Here is a 13,614-nt window from a genome sequence, read left to right as displayed (position 1 = left end):
CCCAAGCTACCAATACTTGAAAACCCTAGCTGGGGCTGAGCTACAGCTCAAACAAGAGAGAAAGAACCAAAAAGACCCGCACAGAAACAACCCCCTTCTCTTTTATAAAACTCACTGGCATGTTGGACAAGCTAGTTAAAATATTTACACATAAGCCCTTAGAATGTTTGCCTCTCACCAACTCCTTAAGAACAAAATTAACTTCAAATGAACCCCTAAAAGATTACTTTTGTTACAAAAAGACCCAAGAGACCAAAACCCAACAGAAATGCACCCAACTGCCCTAACCAAAAATCTGACTTATAGAATGACAAAAATACCCCTGGTCCCAAACTGTCAACAAAGCTACCCAAAAACAACAATTTGGGATCCTACTACAAGAAAAACATGCAAAACAGAATACATAAACACATTCTTTTTTTTTTCTTTTTTTTCTTTTTTTTCTTTTTTTTCTTGCCTCATCATTCACGTCGGGTTAAAAAGAGCTCGACCACGTGCAAGCAGCAATTTTAGCAACCTTGCACATGTTTCCATCTAGCTTCATAAACTCCTCTTCACTAATCCAAGAGTTCTCAATTGATGGTTTCCCTTCCCACTTGACTAAGAACCAAAAATAGGCCCCATTTCGAGTGTTGGTGACTCGGACATCTTCTACACCATCTATTTGTTCAAACTCATTAGAACTTCTAGCCCTTTGTGCTTGTCCTCGCCCATCCTTTATTGTTGGTTCTGGGTCCCCATGGTAATCAAAGTGGTTTGCTATATTAAAAATGAGTGAAATGGACAAATCAGTTGGTAACTCAATTTCATATGCATTGTCACCAAACCTCTTGACATGGTCCAATCCTTTTCTGCTTCAACTTATGGTAGGTCCCAACAGGAAACCTCTCAGGCCGCAAATAAACCATGACTAGATCGCCCTCATGAAACTCTTTCATTCGACGATGCTTATCCTTAGCTTCTTTATACCTTTGGTTGCTTTCTTTCAGCTTATGTCGTACACTCTCTTGAATCTCTCGAATGGATTCAGCTAAAGCTTTGGCATCATCACTCACTCGCCACAACCCTGTTACAGGAGCTAGATCAACAACACTTTTAGGTGACCGACTGTACACCACCTCAAAAGGAGTCTTCCATGTAGATCTATTAACTGAATCATTGAAGGTAAATTCAGCTTGGGGTAGGATGAGATCCCATTGCTTTAAGTAGTCTCCAACTAGGCTCCTCAACAACTTGCCTAGGCTTCAGTTAACCACTTCAGTTTGTCCATCTATTTGTGGGTGAAATGTACTGCTATACTGTAGGGTAGTACCCATACGCTTCCATAAACTTCTGCAGAAGTGGCTAAGGAATCTTGTGTCATGATCTGATGTGATAGATCTTGGCAACCAATGCAACCGAACAACTTCTTTGAAAACAAGTTAGCTACATGAGAAGCATCAGAAGTCTTTTGGCAAACAATAAAATGGGTCATTTTAGAGAAACGATCAACCACAACAAAAATAGAGTCATTACCCCTAGCTGTTCTTGGCAACCCCAACACAAAATCCATAGTAATACCAGTCCACGGTGCTTCTGGTATGGGTAAGGGAAGATACAAACCTGTATTTTGATGCTGCCACTTAGATGTTTGGCACTTGTGACATCTATCAACATAATAGAACACATCCTTTTTGTAGCCTTGGCCAAAAATACCTTTTGGAGACCATTTCAAGTGTCTTCTTGCGACCAAAACGTCCCTTGCAATGCAAATCAGCAATGAGTAATGCCCTCAAGGATCCTAATGGAATACATAACCTATTGCCCATGAATAAGTAACCATCATTCCACACAAACTTGGCTTAAATATCCTTGTCACCTGTTGTATAGCTTCTACAAATAGGGTCAAAATAAGTGTCATCTCGGTATTGGTCTTTGATGGAGCTGAATCCCACAACATTAGTAGACATTGTTGACACCAAGTGAACTCTCCTACTAAGAGCATCAGCTACTCGGTTTTGCTTTCCAGCCTTATGCTTCAAAACAAAATTATATTCTTGTAGAAAGTCAATCCATTTAGCATGTCTTCCCCTTATCTTCTGTTGGGAGTTAAGGTGTTTCAATGCTTCATGGTCTGAATACAACACAAACTCCCGTTGGATAAGATAATGCCTCCAAAACTTCAACGCTTGCACAATGGCATAAAACTCAACATCATAAGTGGAATACCTCCTTCTAGCATCATTGAGTTTCTCACTAAAGTAAGCAACTGGACGGCCTTCTTGGCTAAGGACAGCTCCAATCCCAACATAGGATGCATCACATTCAACTTCAAAGAGCTTGTTAAAATCAGGTAAAGCCAATACCGGAGCCTTCGTCATCCTCTTCTTTAGGTCTTGGAATTTTTTCTCAGCTACAGAAATCCAAGTAAACTCACCTCCTCTCAAGCATTCAGTAATGGGTGCCACAATAGTGCTGAAATTCTTTATAAACCAATGACAAAATGTTGCTAGCCCATGGAAACCATGAATTTCAGTTAAAGTCTTTGGTGATGGCCACAATAGCTTGAACTTTTGTTGATCCACCTCAATCCCCTTGGCTGAAACAACATACCCCCAAAAACACCAACCGATCTATCATAAAATTACACTTCTTCAAATTTATATATAGTTGATTTTGTCTCAAGACTTCTAGGATTGCTCTCAAGTGTTCTAAATGGCTGTCATGATCTTTGTTGTGGATGAGTATGTCATCAAAATAAACTACCACAAACTTCCCAATAAACGGTCTTAAAACTTGGCTCATGAACCTCATAAAGGTGCTAGGAGCATTAGATAACCCAAATGGCATAACTAGCCATTCATAAAGACCTTCCTTAGTCTTGAATGCATTCTTCCATTCATCCCCCTCTAGGATACGAATTTGATGGTATCCACTCTTCAGATCTATCTTTGAAAAGACTTGTGATCCAAACAATGTGTCCAACAAGTCATCAAGGCGGGGTATGGGAAACCTGCATTTAACTGTAATCTTGTTAATGGCACGACTATCAACACACATATGCCAACTACCATCTTTCTTTGGTGTGAGCAAAGGTGGTACAGCACATGGGCTTAAGCTCTCACGGATCAGCCCCTTCTTCAACAACTCTGTTACTTGACTTTGGAGCTCCTCATGCTCCTTAAGGCTCATTCTATAGTGGAGTAGGTTAGGCAAGGCTGCTCCTAGCATTAAATCTATATGATGTTGTACATCTCTTAGAGGAGGAAGGCCATCGGCTAAATCTTCAGGCATCACATCAGTATACTCATGAAGTAGCTCCTTCACCAACTCTGGAGCAGGTGTTTCTTTCCTAGCTTCTTTTGTAACCAGCACATAAACAACATCCAAATTCCCATCTTCTTGATCCAATTTATTTGAGGTGAAGAGAGTAGTGGTTGGCTTTGTTTCCTTCATTGGAAATGAATCAAGTTGCACTGGTTTAAGAGTTATCTTCTTTTTGTCTTTCACAAAGTTGTATGTGTTCTTGTCCCCATAATGAATGGTCTTACGATCATATTGTCATGGGCGGCCCAAGAGAATATGGCATGCATCCATTGGGACAACATCACACCATACTGATTCTTCAAATGTATTACCAATAGAAAATTTGACTAGGCATTTACAAGAAACTCTTACCTCATTTCCTTTGTTGAACCACAAAATACGATATGGTCGGGGGTGTTGAATAGTCTTGAGCTGTAATTTATCCACCATTTCTTGAGAAACAACATTCTCACTGCTCCCACTATCAATAATCAGGTTACACGACTTCCCGCCAGTTGTACGTGTTCTAAAGATATTCTTTCTCAACTAATCCCCTAGTAGTGGTTCTTGAGGTGCAACCATAGAGTGTCATATCACTAGAGCTTCACCCACAATATCCCCATCCAAGTTTTCTTCCTCTAAAGCATTAGCTTCAGTAGTTTCAGCCACTTGCCCATCCTCAACAGTGGCCTATATCATCTTGTTGTTCATCAGTGCCTTCATTAACCAGATGTGTTTGCCCTTCAATCCTTCTCTTAGGACATTCATTTGAACAATGTCCCAACTCCATACACCTAAAACATCTAATAGTAGGCTGCTGCCCTTGACTGCTCTTTGTTGCATTTGAAGTCTCTTGGACTATAGGGCGTGTTTGGTTGATCACACGACCCCTATCAGCCCAAACACTTTGACCCACTAATAGAGATGTACCTTGGACAGCACTCAGCCTCCGCCCTAACCTCTGACTCAATTGAGCTTCAACCTTTAGAGCTAGCTGATATGCATCCTTTATCTTATACAGGCAATGTAGGCTGACTTGATCTTGTATTGGCAACTTCAAACCATTGATATATCTACTAACTTTTTTCTGTTCAGTTTCTGACATATTACTCCAAAGAGTTAATCTATTAAACTCTTTTGAGTACTCATTCACACTCTTTTCCCGTTGCCTTAAATTCTGCACCCTTTGGTAAAGAGTTTGCTCATAGTCTGGTGGTAAGAATTGGGATTTCAGCTTCTCTTTCATTCTTCCCCAGGAAATAACCTTTCTTTTCCCTTTCCTTTCTCTGTCCCTTTGGTAATTTTTCCACCAATCTAAGGCTGTCCCACGCATCTTGGCTATTACAAGCTTCACTTTTCTGTCTTCATTCATTTCTTTCCAATCAAAATAATTTTCAATACTGTCCAACCAGTCTAGAAGCTCTTCAGGTTCCAACTTACCATCAAACTCGGAAATATGAAGTTGAACACCATGACCTCGATTGGATTGTAGAGCTTGCAGTATTCAGTCTTCCCACCGCTGGTTGTTATTCCTTCCATGCTGATCACCTTCAGGTTGCTTAATGTCTTCACTTGATTCTTCAATAATAATGTCAATGAGTTGATCATCAACTCTATGAGCTTGTCTTCTTCCTAGCCCCAAATCATTTGCTACGTCACCATCCCTAGCAGCATTTTGAGCTACAAGTTAGCAAGATGTTCAATATGTTCTTGCAGTCCTCTTATAGCCTCTATAGTGACATGTTGTGGTCTTCTACCACCCCTACCATGTCCACCCCTTGCAGCCATGATAATATAGAAAACACAAGAAGGGAGATGAACTTTGAAGCAAACCCAAGGAAAGAACTTGCTCTGATACCACTTAATGTGGACAAAAAGACAAATTACATGTAGTACCTCAAGTATACAGCAATAAACACAAAAAATACCAAACTGAAAACAACAAAATATCATGGATTTTTAGGGATTTCAGACCTAAACCTGAAGTAAAACTCCTCCTAGAACAGTTCCGCTACAGTAACAATGGCAGCAAGCCGGCCTCCCACACAGACACGTAGCGATGGAGGGATTGGAAGGTGCCAAAATAGGTCAACTCCTCAAAACCCAAGCTCCCAATACTTGAAAACCCTAGCTGGGGCTGAGCTACAGCTCAAACAAGAGAGAAAGAACCAAAAAGACCCCCACAGAAACAACCCCCTTCTCTTTTATAAAACTTACTGGCATGCTGGACAAGCTAGTTAAAATATTTACACATAAGCCCTTAGAATGTTTGCCTCTCACCAACAACTCCTTAAGAACAAAACTAACTTCAAATGAACCTCTAAAAGATTACTTTTGTTACAAAAAGACCCAAGAGACCAAAACCCAACAAAAATGCACCCAACTGTTCTAAATTGTCAACAAAGCTACCCAAAAACAACAATTTGGGGTCCTACTACAAGAAAAACATGCAAAACAGAATACATACATTTCGTTTTTTTTCTTTTTTTTCTTGCCTGATCACATTCTTTAATCTATTCTGTTTTTCTATGAATCAGATGTCTCTCCACCTCCACTTCTAGTTCCTATTGAGGACCCCATTCCTCATGTTCCAATTGTGACCAAGTCTTCGCCTCCAATGCAACTTCTTGTTGAACGACCACCCATTAGGCAAGTGTATATGCATCGACATGTACCGGCTCCTCCAATTTCTTCATCGTCAACAAATTCGACAATTGTTATCACACCAGCTTGACCCCCTCTCTCTAACCTTGGCCTTCCCATTGTCTTGCGAAAGAGTAAACACAGTTGCAATCTTCATCCCATTTCCAATTATGTTTTCGTATCTTACCTTTCTACCTCCCATCAACAGTTTATTTATCTACTATCTTCTATTCCTATTCCTAAGGATGTCTAGGAAGCTCTTACCTCTCCAAGGTGGCACCAAGCAATAAAAGAAGAACTCTTAGCTCTAGCTCATAATCATACGTGGGATCTCACCACTCTTCCCCCCATCAAGCGTGTGTAGATTGTAAGTGGGTATACATTGTTAACTATTTACCAGATGGTAGTGTAGAGCAGTTGAAGGCTTGATTTGTTACAAAAGGTTACTTAGCTATATAGCATTGACTACACAAAGACCTTCTCTCCTGTTGCTAAGATTGGCTCAATCTGTGTTTTGATATCCCTATCTACTATGTATGATTGGCCTTTGTTCCAGCTTGACATCAAGAATTCCTTTTTACATGGTGACCTTCTTTGAGGTCTATATAGAGGCGTGACGCGAGGCACTCCACTACCTAGAGGCGTGAGGCGTAGTTCAGAACGCAAGAGGCGTAAGCCTCCTTAAGAGGAGGGGGTTAGGAGGAGGATAAAGAGGAAGGGGGGATCTCAATTTTTCTTTATTTTTAATAAAAATCTTTTACCTTAAGAAGAATAAAGATGCATAGCATTAGTTCAAAGGGGGGGTCTTGTCGAAGCGGAGGCGAGCGAGCAAAGCGAGGGGCAAGTGGCAAACCACTTTCTTTCCCCTTTTCTTCCCTTCCCTTTTCGTTCCTTTTCTCTTTTTTTTTCTTCTCTTTCTTTTTCTTTCCCTTCCCTTTCTTTTCCTTTCCTTTCCTTTCCTTTCCTTTTTTTTTCTTCTTTCTTTTTCGGTCTTTTTATATCAGATGTGCATGAGGCGCATGAGGCGTATGCCTCTAGCATGCCTCATGAAAAAAGCGCTTGCACCTGAGACGTACGCCTCAGAGGTGTCAACACCTCTGGCATACGCCTCAGGGCGTTTTGGGAGCACCACGCCTGGAGACGCACCTCCAGGCATACGCCTCCCACGCCTTTTAAAACATTGATATAGAGCAACCACCAAGGTTTGTTACTCAAGGGCAGGATGGTAAGATATGCAGACTCAAGAATGCCATTTATGGACTTAAACAGTCTCCACATGCATGGTTTCGTAGATTCAGTGAAGTGTGATGAAAGAATTTGCAAGAGACAGTGCCAAGTTGATCATCAGTATTTAGCTATGATTCGGGTGTTGGGAAGCTTTTGTTTGTGGTATAAGTAGATGACATTGATATTACTAGCAGTGACAGGTTGGGGATTGACAAACTGAAGACCTCTCTGCATGATCACTTCGAAACAAAGGATCTTGGTAAATTAAAATATTTCTTGGGGATAGAGCATAGAGGTAGAAAGATCTAAGCATGGTATTAATCTATACCAAAGGAAGTATATTCGACCCGTTAGAGGAAACAAGATTGTTAGGTGCCAAACCAGTTGAAACACCCATGGAACCAAATGTCAAGTTGAGTAGCAATGCAAGTGAGGAGTTTGAAGATTCTGGAAGGTATTGGAGGTTGGTGAGTAAGTTGAACTATCTAACCATTACTCGGCCAAACATATCATTTGTAGTTAGTGTGGTAAGTCAATTTATGCAGAATCCTCGAGTTCCACATTGAAATGTAGTTCTAAGAATTCTAGGGTACTTGAAGGAAGCTCTAGGTCGTGGCTTGTGATACAAGAGTGAAGGAAGTCTTGAGATAGAGGGCTACATAGGTGCTGATTGGGCTAGTTCAATATCAAACAAGAGGTTCACTACAGGGTATTTGTACCTTTCTTGGGGGCAATTTGGTGACATGGAAGAGAAAAAGTAGATTGTGGTAACGAGAAGCAGTGTTGAAGCTAAATATAGAGCCACGGCACATACTACATGTGAATTGGTATGGTTGAGGAATCTCTTACAAGACTCGATTAATAGCCCTATGATGTTGTATTGTCACAATCAAGCTACAGTCCACATTTCTTCTAATCCATTTTTCCATGAGAGAACAAAACATATAGAAGTTGATTGTCACTTTGTGAGAGAGAATGTGCTCAATGGAGTGATAAGTACTGCATATGTAAACACAGGAAGTCAATGGGCAAACTTGTTCACCAAAGGGTTGAATCGGGGAAGAGTGGATTACATATGTAACAAGTTGTGACTATATGACATATACTCACCAGCTTGAGATGGAGTGTCAGAGTTGGCTATAAGGGGTAGTTTGGTCATTTTGTTTTATATTAAGAGTATGGTGTTTTGTCTTTTATATTCTAGTTTAAGAGTTATGTCCCAAACTTAATTAGGGGCATAACTGTCTTTGTAATTTTAATTAGAAACATATAAATAATATCTGGTCGACTAGAGGGAGAACTTTCCTCTCTAGTTCAAACCAGTCTTTCCCTCCTACTTCTCTTCTCTTCTCTTCTTTCTTTCGTCTCTCTTTCTTCTCTGCTCATTTTCTCTGTTATTCTAGGGCTGAAACCAGTACAGATCTGAACTGTAACATTAATAAAATTTCATCATTTATCAAAAAATAAATAAATTGTAGCAGCTTCCAGAGGCCCAACCTTCAAGCTGATAGGACCCTTCAAGATCTCACTGCAACGAATTTGCCAAGATTCCACGTTCCTCAATAGATCCAGGAGCAATTCTGTTTCTGGCAATTCAACACGAAACTCCAACATCTATTGAACATAAAATGTTCATTTTAATCAGATCAAACAGGAGCATCCACCATAAATATGTTTGCCAAACAGAACTTCAAAAAAAAAGAAAAAAAAAAGCTATACACCTCTGACTTTAACTTGTAAAGGACATCAATGTCAACTGCAGCAGACCTTTTCTCTGTGATGCATTGCCTTACACTTTCACTCCAAACCTAGAGATTGCAATAATGGATTCACATCAATAGAAACAGCAGTGTAAGATACAATAGAAGAAAGAACATAGCTCAAAATATCAAGTTAAAGTGCAAAAAAAAAAGAAAAGAAAAAAGAAAAAAGAACAAGGTATGGAAAGATGAGGGAGAAACAATTATGTAATAATTATATTAATGAAGGTGCATCCCTAAATAAAGCATTTGTTTCCACCACACCAAGAACAAGTAATCATTGACATTCAATGATAAGAAGGTTCCATAATTTCACAAGTCATCATCATCTAAGCCTTGTCCTAACTGTATGGGGTTGGCTACATAAATCCCATTTCAACATTCTGCTCTGTTCAGTGCCAGTATCAATTGTTAAATTATGACTGCTCCATACAAGGAGACAATTAAAACAATTAAACAAACAAATTGAGAAGGCACGGATGCATCTCTTTTGTGCTGCTTTAAGAAGACATCTAAAATTTTAGCTCGTCCATCAGAAAGCTACCAGTTATACACAAAAAAGGTTTCATTTCAAATAAAAGAAGATGAGAAGTAACCAACCATAACAGGCCTCTCTTTGAATGGACCATTATGCCCATTGGGGAGAGATTTCCATCCCATATTCCAGATTCATTTTGGTTTTCATTTAAAAAAAAATGAATAATGAACTACCCAAGCTGAGTTTTCAAGTAATTTCTATCGGAAGTAATACTTTAGTCCTTATTATGGATATATACATGCTGCATATGTAATTTTGTTATCATATTAAGAGAATACATTGGACACCATTCTAAGACCAAATTTTCTGGTTTTTTCTGCAGAGGATAGCATATTTGGAAGTGAATCTTTGTTGCTCCAGTGTCATCAGACCATCTTTGTATACCTCTAGTATACTCTTTTTTAATGTGTTAATAAAATTTTTTGTTGTCCACACAAGTATACTAAATAACTCCTTTTTCTATGTTACAAACTGACAGCATAAGGGTAAAAAGGAAGGGAAAACCAACAGATTTTTTTTGCAACAATGATTAGTAGGTTGATTGATCATTAACACTGTAAAATTGTTTAATAACAGTCAGAAACTAAAACAAGACAAAAAAAAAAAAAAGATAAAGGAAAACAGAAGCAAATTCATTACCACACTTGAGATAAAACCTTAATGAAACAGAGAATCACATGAATGGCAAGCATAGCACCATATAAACTGTTCTCGCTTTAAAGAAATATGGTGCAAATTTTGCAAAGGAATAGGAGAGGGATCTCCTTGAAGACTGTTATTGGACTGGGTTTCCAATTGACTAAACAAAAAGGGGCATATACCTTAGCTGAAGAGATCTCTCCTGCTAACTTTGTACTTTCTTCTACATAGACTGGCAACTCACTAGCTCTACTGTATAACTTCCCCAAATCAGCAATCTAAAAAATATGTCAGAGGATAGAAAGATATCAATCATAGAAATTCAGATAGCAAGGCAAAAGGCAACAAAGATGGCAAAAATATAATACAACATTACAATCATTGAGAAAAATACTATCAGCCACTCAGCTGGGAAGAGGGGACAGAAGGAATATATGGTAGCATTTCTCAATAATCCAGGCAATATACAGAATTCATGAAAATAGCAAGGAAGAGTCTGGTCATCCAATATAATCTAAATAATAAAATACTTTATACAATCATTATATTCATGAAAAAAATAAGAGCACTTAATATCATTCATCACACAACAACAATCAATAAAGCCTTTTTACCAACTATATGGGGTTGACTACACAATTCCACTCAATCAAGGACCACCTCCTCAATCAAATTGTGAGCCATTAGGTCATTGTCCACTATCTTAACCCATACACATTTCAACCTCCCATAAGCTATTCCAAAATCATCAACTTGCAGTTGACCACTGAGAAGTGGTTTATAAGATGATTTTACATCTACATTATCATCCAACAAAAAATTTGAAAATTGGGTCTTCACGACCTTGTCATCAACGTAACATTTGATTTTATTGCCAATTAACGGCTCAAAAATTTTATTTACAAGGCATTGAAAGGTTGCCCCAGCATTTTTTAGTTCGAAGGGCATGACCTTGTAGCAATACAACCCGAGCTCAGTTATAAAGGCAGTTTTTTCTTCGTCGGCAGGGTCCATCCTAATCTGGTTGTAACCAGAATAGGCATCCAGGAAGCTCAGCAACTCATGCCCTGAAGTCGCGTCCACTAGGCGGTCGATCTTGGGCAGCGGGAAGCAGTCTTTCGGGCAGGCTCTATACAGGTTGGTGTAGTCGATGCACATGCGCCACTTGTCGTTGGCCTTTTTAAACAAAACTGGGTTAACTACCCAGCTCGAGTAATGGACTTCCCTGATGAAGTCTGCCGCTAGGAGCTTCCCGACCTCTTCATCGACTACCCTCCAGCTTTCCGGGGCGAGCTTGCGCTTCTTCTGTCTAACTGGCCTGATTAAGGGGTCGGTATTCAATTTATGAGTTATAATTTTGGAGTCTACCCTGGGCATTTCTGTCGCGGACCAAGCAAAAATATCTAAGTCTTTGAGTAAGAAGATTACCAGCTGAGAGCGGAGGGGCTCGTTGATCGAAGCACCGATCTGGAGAGTCTTGGCCGAGTCATTGGTTGAGACCGGGATGTGGACCGTCTCCTCTGTTGGGGCAGCTCGCTCGTCAGCATATTCTACTGGTTGCTCGAGCTCGATATCAACCGCTAGCTTTGCTTTCCCCTTGAGGGAAGCTACGTAGCACTTAAGAGATTCGAGTTGGTCACCTCGCACAACTCCTACCCCATAGTCCATTGGGAACTTCATCGCCAAATAGTAGGTGGATACTATCGCACATAGGACGTGCGCAATGGGTCGACCTATTATGGCGTTATAGGGAAGAGTCGCGACCACCAGAAACGTGTGCCCAAACCTCGCGATGTTCAACCATGTGCTGGCCTCTACGGGCACTGTGCCTCGTCCGAGAGGTCTGACCTCCTCGCCGCTAAAGCCTACCAGGGGAGTGTCTGCTGGCTTTAGGTCACTTTGTTGTAGATGCAGCTTATCAAAAGTTTCCTTAAACAGTATATCTGCAAAGCTACCTGAGTCCACCAGGATGCGCTTGACTTCGAAGTCGTTGAGCCTCAGTTTTATCACTAGTGCGCCATCATGAGGATACTGGATCCCGCACGCATCATCCTTCGTGAAGTATATTGGTTCTTCAAGTCGAGGTCGCTTTGGCGGGTTTTCCTCTTCATTTTCTAGCTCGCAGACTGAGGTCCGTCCAGCTGCCGATGTACACCCCGCGATGATGGACCCACCAGTAATCATGTTGGTTACCTCGCGGATCAGTCTTTCCTTGGGTAACTATCTTGGTGGTTGCTCGTTCTGCTTGCTAGTCTCGGGGGCATTCCTTCTCTAGCCCCCCTGTCAGTCTGTTGGCCGATCTGCTTGGCCTCTCTCTTCTCGCTGTATAAAATTTTTCAAGTATCTGCGGCAGATGAGCTCCTCGATCTCGTCGCGGAGGTTCCTACAGTTTTCCGTGTTGCGCCCGTGTCTCTATAAAAATGATAGTAGACATTTTGATTCCTTGTTGCAAGATCTCCCCTCAACCTAGGAGGCCATTTGACGAAGGCGGAATCCTTAATGGCCATTAGGATTTCTCCTCGCTTAGCATTTAGCAATGTGTAGTTTGTTCTTTCAACAGGTGGCGTCTTGGAGCGTCGACCTAACTTGCGAGTTCGCGAAGGAGATCGGCTCCCAGATTTGTTTCTTCCCCTGCTTGGGGACTTGCTCTTTCTTCTTTTGTGTCCGCCATTACCTGTGTCAACATTGTCTCTTTTCCTTTTTTCTGTCGGGTTGTCAGTCTTCTGGTTGATGTCCTTTGGTTTATTGGCCACCACATGCCATTTAAACTCCCTATGGGTTATTCCTTTCTTAGCTGTTGCGAGTCTTACCACTGGGTCTAGGTCGGGGATCTGCAGGCAAGTGTCGTTGAAGCGCTTAATGTAGCTTCTAATCGACTCTCCCTCTCTCTGAACTACGCTGAGAAGGCTTTCCTGTGACCTCGAGCATTTCTTGCTAGTGATGTAGTGCGAGGTAAACAAATCTGTGAACTACGACCAGCTTTTGATCGATCCCGGCGCGAGATTCCGATACCAGGTCCGAACTAACCCTTTGAAGGTAGTGTTGAAGGCCACACACATGCAAGACTCATCAGCCCCATCTAGGTGCATCTGGGACTGGAAAGAGTCCACATGGTCGTTAGGATCGAAGGACTCGTCATACTTGTCTAAGGGAGGCATCTTGAAGTCCTTAGGCATCGGGGTCGCTAAGAGCTCGGGAGACAAGGAGACAACCTGGAAAGTAGGGGAGGAACGGCCTTTGTAGCTACCGATCTTGCTTCTTCCTTACCTTTCGCTTGCTCTTCTTGTTAGTTCGGCCTCGCTAGTTGGCTGTTCTAAGCCGAGGTACAGCGTGCCTCCTGACGCCTCCACTACTGCCTCTTTACTGGCTCAGCATTGGTGCTGTTGATTTCGGTGTGCTCCGGTACCGCCCTGTCGCGAGGCAACTCTTGGTTCCTTGTGGGATTCTGGGGCTAGCTATCACGGACGGAGAGGCCCTATCTTGAGTTCGCACCTCGAACCCCAAACTGGATAGCGAACCATC

General features: G+C 41.2%; 1 protein-coding gene across 8 annotated transcripts in view; it reads right to left on the bottom strand.

The window, feature by feature from the left end:
* The window catches only part of LOC148879953 (transcription factor jumonji (jmjC) domain-containing protein), a 120,910-nt gene that overhangs the window by 66,066 nt on the left and 41,230 nt on the right, over positions 1-13,614 (bottom strand). For all 8 annotated transcript variants that reach the window (XM_088961734.1, XM_088961739.1, XM_088961736.1 and 5 more), the window contains 3 exons: positions 10,275-10,370; positions 8,877-8,963; positions 8,653-8,769 (listed from right to left, as the gene is read on the bottom strand). In XM_088961734.1, the coding sequence (XP_088817860.1) occupies positions 8,653-8,769; positions 8,877-8,963; positions 10,275-10,370 (300 nt within the window). The remainder of the gene's footprint in view (positions 1-8,652; positions 8,770-8,876; positions 8,964-10,274; positions 10,371-13,614) is intronic.

Source organism: Nelumbo lutea, chromosome 1 (genome assembly GCF_056320005.1).
Source record: "Nelumbo lutea isolate HS-2025 chromosome 1, American lotus-T2T, whole genome shotgun sequence".
NCBI classification, from domain to species: Eukaryota; Viridiplantae; Streptophyta; class Magnoliopsida; order Proteales; family Nelumbonaceae; genus Nelumbo; species Nelumbo lutea.
The sequence above is the reverse complement of the archived record's forward strand: the minus strand, read 5'-3'. Positions and strand labels throughout refer to the sequence as shown.